At 40.3% G+C, this 17,579-nt stretch overlaps 1 protein-coding gene across 4 annotated transcripts in view; it reads left to right on the top strand.

The window, feature by feature from the left end:
* The window catches only part of Fkbp15 (FKBP prolyl isomerase family member 15), a 75,695-nt gene that overhangs the window by 33,980 nt on the left and 24,136 nt on the right, over positions 1-17,579 (top strand). For 2 of the 4 annotated variants that reach the window (XM_050131009.1, XM_050131007.1), the window contains exons 10-16: positions 1,917-2,059; positions 2,480-2,537; positions 4,052-4,159; positions 7,020-7,110; positions 8,429-8,535; positions 9,997-10,111; positions 16,041-16,150. In XM_050131009.1, coding sequence (XP_049986966.1) covers positions 1,917-2,059; positions 2,480-2,537; positions 4,052-4,159; positions 7,020-7,110; positions 8,429-8,535; positions 9,997-10,111; positions 16,041-16,150 — 732 coding nt within the window. The remainder of the gene's footprint in view (positions 1-1,916; positions 2,060-2,479; positions 2,538-4,051; positions 4,160-7,019; positions 7,111-8,428; positions 8,536-9,996; positions 10,112-16,040; positions 16,151-17,579) is intronic. The other 2 variants (XM_050131008.1, XM_050131010.1) reach the window with 2 other exon arrangements.

Raw genomic sequence — 17,579 nt, 5'->3', positions numbered from 1 at the left:
TGCATATCTTTAATCCCAACATTTGGGATTAAAGCTGTCAGATCTTAGTGAGTTGTTTGTGGCCAAACTTCTCTACTAATGAGTTTCAGACCAGCCAGGGTCACACAGTGAGACCCTGTCTTTGAATATCTATAATTTCTATACTAAAATTTTGGTTATTTTATAGTATTCCTTCTCCCAAGTGACCTTGTTATTGTTATGTTTAAATGTGCTGGTAACTATACACTATAAACTATAGTACAAATAATGCATAGGATGACTATTAAACTATAAACTATAGTACAAATAATGCATAGGATGACTCTATGTAGATGCCCTCCCAATCTAATCTTCTTACCACGTGTCCCCCAGCTGCCTTTTCTATTTTTAAACATCTTACAGATTTTTCTTTGAGCTTGGGGAAATAAATCATGGGTAATGACAGACAACAAACTAGTTCAAAACTGTTAATACTGACTTGTAAACGTAACCAAAAGTTTTCTACTTTACCAGTAATCAAGAAATTAAAACTGAGCATAGTGGCACATGCCATTGGTCTCAGCATTTGAGAAGCAGAAGCAGGTGGATCTCTGTGAGTTTGAGTCCAACCTGGTCTACAGAGTGAGTTCCAGGACAATCAGAGCTACATAGTGAGACTCTGTCTCAAAGAAAGAGAGAGAGAAATTAGAAAAAGCATACTTGAGAGTGGAAAAGAGACTGGAGAGGGAAAATGAAGGGGAATGGGGTAAGGATGAGGGAGATGAGGGGAGAGTATCTACTAAATAGACTTCACTTAAAAATGCCTTGTCATACCTAATATTTTAAATGCTGATTAAACAAAAAACCAAGAGGACCTTGAGTTGGGTAAAAAAAAAAGAAAGAAAAAGGAGGCCTAGAGAGATGGTTCAGTAGTTAGGAGCACTTCCTACTTTCCCAAAGGAACCAGGTTCAGTTCCCAGCACTCACATTAGCAGCTCATAACAGCCTGTAACTCCAGAGGATCCGTCAGTTACTGCTGGCCTTAGCAGAAACTGTGTGCAAGTGCTGCACATAAAGTCATGCAGGCACACTCATCTATGCATAATTTAAAAATAAAAATGTATCTTTAAACAAACAATTGGAGCCTGACAAGCATATTAAGTTGACAAAAGTGAGAATGATAACCCTTACCTGGCATGTCAAGGAGTCGAGAAAGGTTTATAGACTGCTGTGCCTGTGGACCAGTTCAGATTTTACAAAAGTGATTTAATAATTTATGCAAAACTTTTTAAAATGTGAGCATACTCTTTAAAAAAATTGACTCTGTGTGTACGTGTGTATATGCTATAATGCACATGTGAAGGACAGAGGACAACTTTCAGGAATCAGTTCTCTTTACTCTGTAGAGTATGAAAATCAAATTCAAGTTGTCGGTCTTGATGGGTAGTGATTTTACCCACTTAGTAATCTTCCGGGCCCAGGAGTATACCTTTTATCCAATAATTTAACTTACAGGAATTTGTACTCAGGAAATATCTAAGATTATATGCAAAGATCTAGACATAGAGCTAGACATTAAAGCATATTATTTGTGATAGAAATAAGTCATCTAATTAAGTGAAATAGGTTTTTATAATAGCATATATATTTATGACTTCTGTTTCAAAAATCCTTTAGAGACTTTACCTTGTAGATCATAGCAAGAAAGAGCATGATCTCTAAGTTAGACAACCTTTTCAGTAGCTGAAAGCAATGAAGATAAATATTTAGTGACATGGAAGTGCATTAATGTGTAAGCAAGTGAGCAGAACAGCTACAAAGCTATAGCCCCGTTTGTAAAAGCACCTTTGCCCTCATTCATACACACAGATGAGATAATGGTCGCTAAATTGTAACTAACCATTTCCTTTGTCTTCTGCGTATGGAAGGGTAAGCCTGTACATTCTGTTTCACCCCAGGTGAAGTTGGCTAGAGATTTTGGCTCTGATGGCCACAGTGTGAGCTCCAGGGACTCTGCAGCACCCTCCCCCATACCTACTGCTGACAGCCTCTCAGGTGACCCTGTTGTGACACCACCCACACCACTGCCTCTCAAATCTGGGTAAGACGTTAGGGCCATGGCAAGCTCTAGGGTCCTTCAGCCTGGTTCCTGAGATACAGTTTGAAACTGCAGTCAATTTTAAGTAATTGGAGAAAAAATAAAGAGGATCAGGAAAATGGAAAAATGCTGCATCAGATTCTTCTGACAATGGATTAATAGTCTGTAAAAGTGGTATAAGAATATCTGCAAAACTCTGGAAGAAAGCTGGGAAAAGGGCATGAATACAGAATGAGAAAGCGGAATGAATTTGAAAGATTGTTCAGCTTTGGTTGCCTTCAAAGACTATACAAATAAAGAGGAGTTAAAATTCTGTTTTAGCTATTCAGTTGAACATTTCAAAAGCAATGTTTTTAAGACATCTTAATTTGGGTTTGTGATTATAGATTTTGTATTATCTTAGGATGTTTTATTTCATTTCAGGGAGCCAACTCTTCGTTCCAAATCTAACTCTCTCAGTGAACAGCCTACTTTAAATACAGTAAGTACAATTCTGTACCCCTGAGCCCTGGAGTGCTTGGTTTTATGTGTCTAGTATCTGGTTTGAGAACCACTGACTTAGGATAGAAATTAATTATTGCAATATTCTTTTTTTCCTACTTGAAAATCAGTCAGTAGAAGTTAGCTTGTGCTTTTACATCAGTAGTTCTGAAGTAAAGGTGTATGGCGCTGAAAAAATGATCTAACTTTCCAAATCCTCAGTTTCTTTATTGTTGCAGTGGAAATAATTTTCACAGCCCCCCTTTACAGTTCTTGTGAGGATTGAAGATGCTCTAGAGCCCCGAGAGCAGAGCCTGCGCAAAGCCGCTTTTAATGCACAGTAGTTGTGGTGTTGCTAGGAGACTGGTGTGAACCCCACCAGTGAAGTGCACCTCCATCTTAGAGATGCCATGTATTCCACTAGAAATGGATCAGAGGATAACCCTTGGCTTTCTCTGTTCTTATTCTGTGTGACCTTGAAGAACTCACTCTAATCAGGTTTATTTCTTCATATGTAAATTGACATAAGGAAATGAACACTTGCTGAGTTTTCAGTATTATACTGACATATTATAAGTGCTAAATAAGCATTGTTTATATTACAGTAGTATAATTTTATGTTATATGTATTTTATCTTGGACAAAAATTCTGTAACTGCCACTACCACCAAAGAAAGTGTGTGTGCGTGAGGACTGGAGAGCACTCATTTCCCTGGAAGAGTCGCCGTCTTGTGATTTTATTCTCCCAGAGAAACTGAGGCTTCATCCACGGATGAAGTGAGCAGGTCACTGATTTTCTGTTTCTCCGATCGTCAGAGGAGAGGATCAATAGCTATTTGAGTAAGATTTGGATTTGAACGCCTTTAGGAGGGATGAAAGGTAGTTTCCTGCTGCCCTGCTTGGTCCATGCAGGCTCTGAGTGTGCTGGAGGTGAACCAGATGATAGAAAAAGAACTTCAAGTTCAAGCAAGGCCTTCCCTTGCCCTGGGTACAGTGTGATGGGTGAAGCCAGGTCCTTCCTCCAGCCCTGTGACCATCCAGTCACAGCAGGACACACTGCATAAGTAATTGGTCTAGTGGGGAAAAAACTTTCTAAACCCAGGAAGTTAAACCAAGTGTGTATTAGCACACACATTTTACAGTGAGGACACTCGGTTTAAAGGAGATGATGTATATAAAAGCAGTCCATTCTAGATCTGTAGGCACTTAGCTTTACTGCTGTTATTATTAATTGTATGCTTCTATGTATGACATCTTTAATTCTTACTTTTTTAGGGCGCTATAGAGATTGCATGTGAGCTGAATGTGCACAGACAGACATCTTTCTTGTCGTTATTTCCTCAGTACTCTATTTACATAGCATTTGCATTGTATTTGGTATCAAATAATTCTTGCTTTCTAGAAGAAATAGTTTCAAAAAGGCAATAGTACGGTTAAAGGTTTTGACACAAGGCAAAGAAGTAGACCTGTTTGAAAGCAACCTCAGCCTCAGTAATGTTTGTGCCTTCTCTTTAGAATCCGGAGACGGTCAAGGCCAAGCTGATCTCTCGGATGGCTAAAATGGGCCAGCCCATGCTGCCCATCCTTCCACCGCAGCTGGATCCCAATGACTCAGAAACGGAAGTATGTCCCCTTGACTGTATTAAAATGCGTTGTACAGGTGCTGCCATCTTCTGTTTCTTTGGTTGAAATAAGTTCCTTCCTTATGAGATCACTATGGGTACATGTCTTTCTTCTGTAATTCGGCCTTCCCCAAATGGAGGTAAATCCTACACCTCTGACTCAAGAACTGGACCGTTTATTTAGAGAGGTTTGGTTAGTGTTCATGTACCACAATCTGGAATCTGTATTGCTCATAATCTTTAGATGTCTGTCTGGAATAAATCTGCTTCATGTTGAGAAAAAAGAATCAGTCTTCAGACAGGATTTACAACCAACAGCAGGCACTCTAGTCTGCTTTTTAAAAGTTTCTTTTGCTCTTTAAAATTTTTTATTTATATATATATATATATACACACACACACACACACACAGCCCCCCAGTGTATAGCACTATAGGCACATGCCACTACTTCTGGCTTACATCCATGTTTGGATCAGTCTGGGTCTTCTTGCCAGTAATACCTGTTGTTTAAATACCAAACTGTTACATTTTATGACTTTATATATAATGCTTTTTTCTTGTGTTTTAAAAATGTTGTTTAGCTAGGTGGTGGTGGCACCCACCTTTAATCCCGGCATTTGGGAGGCACAGGCAGGCAGATTTCAGTAAGTTAGAGGCCAGCCTGGTCTACAAAGCGAGTTCTAGAACAATTAGTGCTGTAACAAAGAGAAACCCTATCTTAAAAACAAAAACGAAAACCAAAACCAAATGAAACCAAATTAAAACAAAACAAAAAAGGTGTTGTTTAGAAGTTTAAGAATTTTGTTGATTATCTACCAATCCCCCTTGCTTTTTGCTCTTGATATTTTGTGTAGACAGCATCTCCAGGCTAGGGGGATGTTCAGTTATGGGAAAGTACTTGCTGTGCAAACCTAGGTAGCTCTCCTACACCATGTAACAGCAGGTGATGGTGCATCCTGGATCCCAGCTCTGAGGAGGCCCCGGGCCAGGCAGTCTAGTCAGTCAGTGAGCTCTAGGTTTGGTGGGAGACTCTGACTCAAAATTAAGGTGGAAAGTGATCATGCAAAACACCCAATGTTGACCTCTGACCTCCACATGCACAAAAGTGCACACATGTGCATATCCCCTTCTATATACACACATGAACACATACAAACCCACACATACAAAAGAAGACACTCCCATTTTTAGATTTTAGAAATATGGCATATCTTTTAGAAATATGATTATTTTACATTTATTTAGATCTAAATTTGTAACCCACAAGAATCTAAAGTAGCTTAAACCTTTTTTCATTGGTTAACTTGTTACTGATCAGACAGTTCTTTTTCAAATGAACTAAGATAGACTTATTTTTGAGAATTTTTTCTTTTGATATAAAATGAAAAGATAAGCTGGGTGGTGCTGGCGCACGCCTTTAATCCCAGAACTCGGGAGGCAGAGGCAGGAGGATCTCTGTGAGTTTGAGGCCAGCCGGCCTGGTCTAAAAGAGCTAGTTCCAGGACAGGCTCTAAAGCAACACAGAGAAACTGTCTTGAAAACACACACACACACAAAAAAAATAAATAAATAAAATGAAAAGATATAAAATGTGCTCTGAAATAGGCTTTGTTTTTTTATAGTATTGTTTTATTCGTTTCCTGGAGTATTCTAACATTTTAAATGGAGCTTACTATTTTGTTATTATTTTCTTAGTTTCTATAAATAAAATTTGGATAATATAATTAATTAAAAATTACTTTTTTTTTCAAGACTGGGTTGTTCTGTAACTTTAGAGCCTGTCCTGGAACTCCCTCAGTAGACCAGGCTGGCCTCAAATTTACAGAGATCCGCCTGCCTCTGCCTTCCAAGTGCTGGGATTAAAAGCATGCACCACCACCTTCTGTCTAAAAACTACTTTTTAAATACATAATTAATTAAAATTTAAATATAAGTAATTAAAACTAGGTTCCTTTATTATATAATTAAAAGTATAAAGAATTTGTTTAACAAAGGGTCATTTTCTTCATATATTGCTTTATAAACTTTTAAACTTAATGTTATATCATAAATGCCTATGTTAATATCAGTAATACACATAACGTATATCGCTTTAAAGGATAAGAATGACCAAGAAGGGACAGTCTTGAACCACAGCAGAGCAGATTATTTCTGTCAGGACTTTCTGGCCTTGCGTGAAGCAAGAAGATGGAGCAGCTTTGGTTTTATGATTTTTTTTAAAAAATATTTTAAGACTGAGAGCAAACAGCTGGGTGTGGTTGACGCACACTTTAATCTCAGCACTTAGGAGGCAGAGCAGGAGGCCAGTCTGGTCCATTTAGCAAGTTTCAGGACAGCCACGGCTGCATAGAAAGACTCAAAAAAAACTTTCTCAAAAACAAAAACAAAGCAACAACAAAAGAATTCGGGCAAATTCTAGACTGCCAGCATCAAAGCCAGCATGGTAATGAGGTGCGGTGAGTTCCACTCTGTCCAGTGGCCTTGACTGCAGAAGAGGCGAGGCTCTATTATTGTTGGCTTTCCTCGAAGGAGGCCCTTACTGTGGGAACAGGTTAGATCAGTCAGGTGTGTTCTGTAGATCTGCCGGCTAAGGTGCTTGGAATGATGAAGCGTTAGCTTAGAAAATCCGCAGAAATGAACTGTATTTATTTGATATGACTTATAGGAAGAAGGGCTCTTATTCTCTTGTATAATTGAATGCTTGCTTCATACAGCTAATGTCCTTGACTGTTGGCTTTCTGCATGCCTTTCCTTCCTCTTTCTTGCCTGGAGATTCTGTATTGCAAGCAGAGTTAGAGACAGGCAGCCTCAGTCTTCAGCTAACGGCCTAGACAGAGACTAACCCTTGTGCCTCTTTCAGGATGCAACTGTTTTACGAGGAGCTGGGCAGTCCCTGGTGACACCATCTGTCCAGCCTTCTCTTCAGCCAGCCCATCCGGTGTTACCACAGGGTAAGAAAGGAACCTCTAAGGCTTGGCCCTTGAATTGGATCCAAGTTTTTGTCAGTGTTCCTTAGATTATTAGCTTGCATTGTCAGTGCCGGGCCGGGGTTAGGGACTTGTCAGTTTGTCCTGGTAGAACACTTTCAGAGTCAAGTGGATTCAGCCTGTTTGTTGTGATTTTTGCTGTGTTGCATTGTCCCCTTTGGAAGTCTGTGCTCAGCTGTTGAGACAGCTCCTTCTGTCATTCTGCACTTGTGTCAGCAGATGGGACCTGAGTCAGATGCACAAGGGACACTGTTTTCATCAGTTGTGTTGGCGTGCCCGTGACGCTGCTTTGGGAGACAAAGCGGGGAAAGGGGTCTGGTTTAAAGCATGGGAATGTCAAGTGCTAGCCCAAACTTAGGAGTGTGAAGGAAAGTTCCTGGAAAGAGCCCCACCTGGCACTGGCCCTTCTACAAAGCTGACTAACTTATGAGAGGCCAGTGGCTATGCCAAAGGAGGTTTCCAGCAGGTCCAGAGACCAGTTGTAATTTATCTTGGGCTATCTTCAGCACCCTTAATAACCATTTTTAAAGAAAATTATGTATTTATTCTATATGTCTTTTACATCATGTATCTTAACCCATTCATTTCCCCATCCCTTCAATCCGCCATCATGAACCTAGAGTCACACTGTGAACCTCTCTGTCCATGTATCTTTACTTGCAAGTGTTCATTGCCAGGAGTCATGGTCTGGTGTGAGGTCTCTGGTTTCTACTACCCTGTGTTGTGGAGCTCCTGCCGCTGTGGGTCTTCAGGTCAGGGCCTTTACATGCTCCAGATCATAGATGGGGTTGACGATGGGGCCAGCCGGATCTTATCCTCGGATAGCTGCAGGGCTGGTCCACCAGAAATAGGGACAGCTCTCCCATGCTACCCCTAGCATGTGCTGAATAGCTATTTATTGTCCTTCCTTGTGTCACTACTAGGTAAATCCTTTGGAATATACAGAGTACTAGCCTCTAGACTCCATCAACCAAAAGCTAACAATGTGGTCAGATAGCATCTGAGGCCTGAAAATGAGATCTCTTCCCTTTGTGGAACATACCTACCTGATGTTTCCATCACTATATTTTAAAATTGTCTAGATTTGTGAAAATTTCATGAAACTGTTGACTGCATAGGAACATGGAATTTGGGTCACCCAAAGCGGTGTTCCCTGGTCATGGCCATACACATTTGGCTCCAAAATAAATTATCTCTTATCTTCTTTGAGATAAAGTTGTGTTTTTGCATTAACACAAGAAGCAAGGATGGATAACAGTAAAAATATCTTGATTTATCCTAGCACCTCAACCATCTGTTTCTGGGTTCCAAACACCCTCTGCTGCCTTGATGCAAGTTACAGCCCTTGATTCCCACTCAGCTGCAGCTGGAAATGCTCAGAACTTCCAGGTAACTATTTCTTTTAGTTTATAAATTTCTTTATTTGTTACTTTGAAACAGGGTCTCATGTAGTCTTGGTTGACCTCAAACTCTCAGAGATCTGCTTGCTTCCTGCCTCCTGAGAGCTGAAATTATCGGTCCACATCCAGTCCTTGGGCAACAATATTATTTTAAAACGACTTTAGTCATGAGATTAATTTCTGTTGGTCTTCTTGTGTGAACATAGAAGATCCCTTCCCTCCTTTTCACATGGCAGCAGCAGTTCTCCAAGTCAGTGTTTGTAATTAAAGCCTGAGACTGTCAAGTGCTAGTCCAGACTTAGGAGTGTGAAGTGTTTGTAATTTCCCTTTCCCTAAATTACTACTTTCTTATCCCTAAAACCACATAATGTTTTCTGTTTACAAGTTTCAGTGAAAGATAAAGTGCAAGAATATGCAGAGTATCTATTAGAGCCTGGGCCTGGCACATAGTAAAGGTGCACAATACACAGCAATCGCTCTCTGTCCAGCCCCCACCCTCTATGGTGATTCTGAAAGGAAGATCAAAGATAAAAAAAAGTCTCCCACAATGGAAAATCCCTCTGTCACAGACTGAGAATTTTTGTTTTAATTGAACAATGTTTGGGTTGTTATGTTGTGTTTAGAAATAAGCTAGATTCCTATGGGGGAAAGAATGATTCTTCTTAGAACAATAGCGACTGTTTATTGAGCTTTTACCTTTTGCTAGGCACTTAATTCGCAGTTGTTAGAGCTTTGCTTGTATCACCTCATTTAGTCCATGCAGCAAATCCCCATAAAACAGTAACATCTTCCTTTCACAGTTGAGATATTCCAGAAAATGAGAGCCCCTGGTCACCCAGATAAGCATCAGGATCTAGCAAGAGTATTGGACGTGGTGGTAAATGTCTGTAGTCTCGCACTAAGGAGCTGAAAGCAGGAACATTAAGAATGCAACCTTTGTTGAAAACACATACAAAACAGAGTCTAGGGGCTGGGCAATGGATGGCTCAACTGTTAAGAACCCACCATATTAGGTGGGTTAGAAGCCCCCCCACATCTGTGCATAGTCACACATGCATACAATGATTTTAAAAAGCTTTTAAAATAAAAAAAAAAATTACTCTATCAGGGGAGAGGCCTCCTGAGGCTTCCAGGAAACTGTCTGGCTTAGTTTTGAATCTTGAAAAGATTTTTTTTTCTTCAAAAGAAACCAAACAGGGTTTGCTTAGTTTCAAGTTTTCCTTAAAATAGGCCTGATTAAAGGGAATAAATTCCCGTGTCATTAAATCACATTGCCAGAGGACTGGGTGGTGATCCAAGATTCCTGTTCCTCAGGTTCTGGGTAGGACTGGAGTGACCAGTGATCAAGTCCCATAGACAACTGACTCACCCTGGTCTTATCATCCTCTTCCCTGTTTATCTGTTTTGTTCTATCGTAGGAAAGTAAACAAGTAACTGGTCATTTTCTCAGCCCTGTGCAGGTGTGCAGGCCTACACATATCCCCAGGCATGCTCAGTCACCTCGCAGCTGCAGCCTGTTCGGTCCTTGTACCCAGTGCCACTGCCCCAGGCTCCCCACTTTCAAGGTAGGGAACACCTTCCTCCTCCCAGTCTCTCCTCCCTCCCATTATGTTTCCACTTTTCCCCAACAGCTCTCTACCTTGTGTATGTATATATGTGTTCAAGCATATGAGTGTGCAGGTATGCACACCTGTGTACATGTATAATTCATTTAAATATATAGTGTATGCTGTGTATGTATATATGCGTGCAAGCATATGAATGTGCAGGTATGCACACCTGTGTACATGTATGTCGAGAGCAGAGGAGGACATTTAATGTCTTCCTCTATTGGTCTGCAGCTTATTATTTTGAGACTAGGTCTGTTAGAGAACTGGAAATCTGCCATTCTGGGTAGACTTTGGGAACTTTTAGGATCTACCTCTGTCCACCCCCCAATGCTGGGGTTACAGGTATACACAACCATGCTCAACTTTTTTGTTGAGCTGGGGGTGCTGGGGATTCAAATTCAGTTCCTTGAGCTTGTGGAACAAACACCTTTATTTATTTATTTGGAAAAGCTCAGGGTTGTGTGTCTATCACAACAATCCAATTTTTAGAACATTTGTATCTTCCCCAAAGTCCCCTGGTGCACACTTTCTGGGTCTTCTTCCCTCAGTGCTCTCCTACCAGCCCTTTGTCCCCTGTCGTGGTGACTAGAGTACATAGCAGAGAGTGAAGGAGCAAATACAGGAGGGACTGAGAGGAAACATGAGCACTGCTGTGGGTGTTGAATGCCCCAGGTTAAAATTATTTTGTTAAAAACTCTAAGTTATGAAAGCAATTCACTTTAATAAAAATGTCAAGCAATACAAAATGGGATAAAGTAAAGGTAACTGTCCTCTCTGTCATAGAAGAGCATCCTGGGCACTTTGTGTGTATTTTATGCACTTGTGCAAGCATAGGCGTGTTTTGTAAACAAAGCAGGTAAAAATGTTGACTGAGGTGTTGGTTCCCTGTCAGGGTGTGCAGCTTGTCTTTTGCTTAGTAATCACTTTGGCATCAGATAGTGGCAAGAGGAAACAAATATATCCAACAGACTTACAGTGGGAAGGGCTTCCTAATGCAGCCTTTATCTGGAGCTGCTGACAGAGCTTTCAGTCCTGCCCGGTCCTGCAGTTGTTAAGTCCCAAAGAACCACACAGATGTCAACATTAATTATAAACTGGTTGGCCTATTAGCACAGACTTCTTATTAACTTTTTTTAAAAATTTATTTATACAGTATCCTGCCTGTAGGCCAGAAGAGGGCACCAGAGCCACCACGTGGTTGCTGGGAATTGAACTCAGGACCTCTGGAAGAGCAGTCAGCGCTCCTAACTGCTGAGCCCGTTCTCCAGCCCCGAACTCTTTTTTATTTTTATTTTTATTTTTATTTATTTATTATGTTTACAATATTTCTGTCTGTGTCCGCCCGCATGGCTAGCTTATGCCCCGAAATAATTACATGAAAACTGTATTTTTTTTTTAAACACTGCATGGCCCGTTATCTGTAGCCTCTTATTGGCTAGCTCTTACATATTGTTCTAACCCATTTCTAATATTCTGTGTAGCCCACGAGCTGGCTTACCAGGGAAGATCTTAACCTGTGTCTGTCTGGAGTGGGAGAACCATGGCGACTCCCTGACTCAGCTTCTTTTTCCCAGCATTCTCTTCTGTCTATTCCGCCTACCTAATTTTCTGTCCTGTGAGGGCCGAGGCAGTTTCTTTATTATTAACCAATGAAAGCAACAGATAAGATACAAGACCCACCTCCATCATTTCCCTTTTTTCTGTTTAAACAAAAAAGAAAGGCTTTAACTTTAACATAGTAAAATTACATATAACAAAAGTTATCAAGCAAGAATTACAGTTACAATATTTATATCTATTTTATCTCTTATCATAACTAAGGAAAACTATAACTATCTATTCATTCTTCAACTCCATCAAAGACTCCAGAAGGATATAATACTACCTAAGTAAACAAGAAATAAGAAAACTCTAGAAATGACAGAGACATCTCGCTGCCTGGACAGTCACCCAAAGTTCCTCTGTACCGTTGGGGCATCCATCTTTGGCCTACAGGCCCATAGTATCCAGCAGACATCTCCACGAAGCAGGAAATTCCAAAGACAGTTTAGTCATTTTTCTGCTGTGTCCTGCAGAATGTCTTGCAGACTCTTTCATGAAGCAGGTACCCCGAAAGACCATCTCACCTTTAGGCAAGTTCAGCAGTCCTCTCTCTGAGGGTTCTCTGTGTCCGGTTTATGCAACAGTCCAGGCAAGAGCAGTTTCTTGCCCAAATGGCTATCAAACTCCATAAGGATCCTCTTCGATGCCCATCTTCCTTTTGAAGTAGATTGGTGCTGCCAGGAGCAGACGTGTCTCATTGTCATGAAAAGCCCTAAGTTATTAAAACACTTAAATGCCATATTCTGCAGCCTTTGAGAGATATGAAGAATGCCTATCTAACTGAAATATATCTCTATATATCTAGAAAATCTAATTAACATGACTACAAGCTTAACTATTAGTGATGATTATCCATTAGCAACCTATATTTCCTACTTATACATTACATTTTTAAATGAACTACACAATCACAATACCTTAATCAATATCAGAAATACATATACATATAACAATATTGACCTTAAAATCCATACCAATGCAAATTATTCATATCTATATCATATCCCTCTTTAAATGTAAAAGAACAGTTATGAACAATATTTGTGAACATGGGCGTAGTTTTTTCTCTCCAAACTGCTTCCTGCTGAATAGGGGCGTCATTAATTAGGTCCTTCATGATATAACCTGTGTGCTAGTTTCATCTCAGTTGGCAATTGAGCGAAGCAATTTTTTGAGGGTGTTTACAGCAACCTTTCAGGAGGGCGTGGTCTATCATACCAAATCGGAATAGATGCAATCCACAGGGTCACATCCTCTGTGAAAACAAAAGAAGGACTTTTCCAAAGCATCATAACCTTAGATCCAAATCCTGAAGTCAAGATACCTTTAGAACATATGTGCAGGTTCAGCTTAGCAGCCCATATAATGAAATGTCTCTCTGTACTTAGCTCCTTCACAGTCAAAAATTTTAAAGAAAACACAATGTACATAATCCAGACTCTCTGTGAATTTTCCATTTTTACGTGGCTTATTTTTACTCTATCACTTTATTCTGTCTCTTTAAAGACTTTACCTTTTTTTAAAGCATTAACTCTATATTCTTTTTTCTTCTCTCTCCCAAGCCTACATACATTCATCCAACAGAATCTGTTTTATTGTGAATCTGTAATTTTTTTACTATCCAGGAGCATTTTTTAAAATGTTAAGCACTTCTTAAAAACTTAAGTTGCACCATGTACAGGCCCAGTCTAAACCTTAACTGCGCTGTTATTATGGCAATTAAGGTAGTTCCTGCCTGAGGTCAGCACAGTTCAGCAAGGAGCGGCCGCTCCTGCCTCAGATCCATTTGGTGCCCCTGAGCCACACAGTTCCAGGCACACAGCAAGTCCACATTGGCGCCTCAGTCAGCAGTTTAATTCTGAGACGGAGTGTGCAGCACAGAAACTCTTTTCATCCAAGTTACAGCCAAATCTGACACGCAGAGCACTGCGCAGTCTGAAAACAGTTTGTATGGCCGCAGGAATCTGCCTTGCTTTTCCGCCTGCCTAAGCCTGATTCTGCCTTCTGCCCAGGTGCAGGCGGGGAGCGCTGAGCCATCGGCGCGGTCTCAGAGCACTCTCCTCCGATCCCAAGTGGGAACACAAACATCCAGTCCCATAAAAGCCTTGAAATGCTTTAAAGCCAGAGTTCACGCTGGCAGCACAGCCCCAGGAAGCTGTGCTTTAAAATGACGCAGCTTTTTTTTTTCTGCTGTTGCTGAATCAGGAAATTTCTCTACAGTACGCCACCAACAAAGAGCAAAAATCTGTGATAAACTCTCTCTCCCTTATTTTTAAGCCTTCTCAGGTTTTTAAGTGGATTTAGCCCATCACGTCAGGCGCCACTCTGTTGAATTAGGAGCGGCGGGGCTGTGTCCCCGGAACCTGGCCGCCCGCATGGCTAGCTTATGCCCCAAAATAATTACACGAAAACTGTATTTTTTTTAAACACTGCCTGGCCCGTTATCTGTAGCCTCTTATTGGCTAGCTCTTACATATTGTTCTAACCCATTTCTAATATTCTGTGTAGCCCACGAGCTGGCTTACCAGGGAAGATCTTATTAACCTGTGTCTGTCTGGAGTGGGAGAACCACGGCGACTCCCTGACTCAGCTTCTTTTTCCCAGCATTCTCTTCTGTCTACTCCGCCTACCTGATTTTCTGTCCGATGAGGGCCGAGGAAGTTTCTTTATTATTAACCAATGAAAGCAACAGATAAGATACAAGACCCACCTCCATCATGTGTGTATGCCTGCAGGCCAGAAGAGGGCACCAGACCCCATTACAGATGGTTGTGAGCCACCATGTGGTTGCTGGGAATTGAACTCAGGACCTTTGGAAGAGCAGGCAATGCTCTTAACCTCTGAGCCATCTCTCCAGCCCCCCAGCCCCGAACTCTTATAACTTATATTAGCCCATAATTATTAGCCACGTGGCTTGGTACCTTTTTCTGTGAGGCAGTCACATCTTGCTTCCTCTGTGGCTGGGTCATGACTGCAGATTGAAACTTCTCTCTTCCCGTAATTCTTGTTGCCACGCCTCTACTTCTGCCTGGCTACTGGCCAATCAGCTTTTTATTAAAAATAATACAAGTGACAGGATAAGACCATTGTCCCACAGCACTCCGCCCCCCTTTTATAAAAACAAGAACTCTGAATCTAATATCCTTTGTTTAGCTTTTCTCCTGACCATTATCCATAACAACTTGTAACCAACATTCTAAACAAAGGAAAATATTCATAGTCCATATTTTTGGAAAGTGGGCGTAGTTTTCCAGATTACTTTCTGCTGATTGGAGTTGCTGATGATCTTATGGGGACCTAAAGAAAATTTAGAATTATGATCAAGTCCTGACTGTAGTATCCTGTAAGGCTTGATCATCTCAGGCAGCAGTCTTGAATCTGTTCTGGGTGTAGAATTCAAACATCTGGGCCATCTTAAAAGAGCTGCAAGGTTTTGCAGCTAAAGCTGAGTCAGGAAGCTTCTCTTAAATGAGAGCGCTTGCCTCTAGCAAGAAGAGCCCACCCAAGAAAGTTCTGCTATCAAAAAGCCATGCTTAACTCTATTCTTTTCTATCTAGAATAACTTCCCAAGCTCTCTCAGGCTTTTAAGTGGATTTGGTCAGTCCCACATTGGCATGCCATGGAGCCCTGTTCTTTCCCCATCTTTGAAACACTTCTACATCCCTCCAACCTGGCATTTCCTCTGGCTCACCATTTCTCCATCCACTGCTCCCACAGACACAACTGCATATGAATGTCACCAAAAGATTACTGTTTTTAAGGTGCTACTTTTGTACTTTATACATGCCCTAATTTTTGCACTTCAAGTCACCCTCTTAAAAAATTGTTTTTGATATAGTATTTCAGGAAGCCCAGGCTAATCTTGAACTCCAAATCTTCCGTGTGCTGTATGAGTTAGTCATGTGCTACTATGCATTTAACATACTCTGTTGTAATGATTTGTTTATATGTTTCCCAATTGAAGCCCACTAAGATCTGGAACCATGTTTTTTTTTTTTCATGACTGTATTCCTGATGCCCATGCAATGCCTGGCATGCAGTTTGGTGAAAGGGGAAGCAATATAAGTGCCAGGATTGTAGCAGTCCACATTCTAGCCCTTGATATGTTTTTGCAGAACTATAACCTAGTTATTATTAGCTTGTGAGTCCTGTCTCTATTCCTGATGGTGTGAAATCACTTACTATATGTCCTAGTACATGGAAGGGGTCCTTTCTTTGCTCTGCTAAAACTGCCCTTACTTTCCCACCCTTAGTTTCCTCTTTTCTTTGGATGTCTGTTTAGGATCAGGTGACATGACGTCCTTTCTCATGACTGAAGCTCGGCAACACAACACTGAAATTCGAATGGCAGTCAGCAAAGTGGCTGATAAAATGGATCATCTCATGACTAAGGTGACTAAGTCAGAAATGAGGCTCTAAAAATGGAGCAGCTGGGCCAGAGATGGCTCAGCAGGTAAACACACTTGCTGAACATGTCCAACAACTTGAGTTTTATCCCTGAAACTCATCATGGAAAGGGAGAACTGACTCCTGCAAATTACACTCTGACTTGGGACACATGCTGTGACACAGGTGTGCATGTCCACACTCTCACATATCGTGTGTACACATAGTAATACACAAATTACACTCTGACTTGGGACACATACTGTGACACAGGTATGCATGTCCACACTCTCACATATCGTGTGTACACATAGTAATACATAGCGTATTTTCAATAAATAAATACTAATTTTAATAAAGGAGAGTAAGTATAATACTCAGTGTTTATGTGTATGAATTTTTTATTATTTTAATTTGCAAATAAATTTTATTATTCAAATTATTCTAAATCATTTACCACATTAACAATATCTGTAAGGTTTCTCTCCAGCATGACATCTTTTGTGTATTTTAAAATTACTTTTATATGCAAAGGTTTTTACCATGATGATTACATTCATAGGTTTTCTCTCCAGTGACTTCTTTCGTGTATTTGAAGATAATTTTTATAGGCAAAGGTTTAACCACATTGACTACATTCATAGGGTTTCTTTCCTGTATGAATTCTTTCATGTATTTGAAGATGATTTTTTTTTTTTTTTGGTTTTTAGAGACAGGGTTTCTCTGTGGCTTTGGAGCCTGTCCTGGAACTAGCTCTGTAGACCAGGCTCTTGAAGATGATTTTTATAGCCAAAGACTTTACCACATTGACTACATTTATAGGGTTTCTCTCCAGTATGACTTCTTTCATGTATTTTAAGATTACTTTTATGTGCAAAGGTTTTACCACAGTGATTACATCCATACGTTCTCTCTCCAGTATGACTTCTTTCGTGAATAAGAAGATGACTCTTCTGCATAAAGGCTTTACTACAGTAATTACGTACATAAGGTTTCTCTCCAGTATGAATTCTTCATGTATCTGACAATCATACTTACGGGCAAAGGCTTTACAACAATGATTACATTCATAGGGTTTTGCTCCAGTATGAATTCTTTCACGTATTAGAAGATAACTGGTATGTGCAATGGCTGTATCCAAAGGATGATAGTCATGTGTTTTCTCTCTCCTGTGAGTTACACATACTTGATTGAGATTTTGATATGGGAAGGCTTTAATATTTTGATAATATTCATAGTTTTGTACTTCCAAATTAGTTCTTTGGTGTACTTTTAAAGAGGAAGTAGATCCCAATGTTTTATCATGTTGCTTACATTCATAAAGATCCTCTTGAATATTAGATATTTTTGCTTCTTTGAAGATAAAATAGCTTCCTTGTTGTCTAGAACTTCGACAGTGTTCTTCAATATTCTGGTCTTCCTATTGTAGCCTACA

This window comes from Alexandromys fortis, unplaced genomic scaffold (genome assembly GCF_014885135.2).
Source record: "Alexandromys fortis isolate MF-2015 unplaced genomic scaffold, M_Fortis_MF-2015_v1.1 scaffold_352, whole genome shotgun sequence".
Lineage (NCBI taxonomy): Eukaryota > Metazoa > Chordata > Mammalia > Rodentia > Cricetidae > Alexandromys > Alexandromys fortis.
Note: the sequence above shows the minus strand (reverse complement) of the source record. Positions and strands in the feature narration are given on the sequence as shown.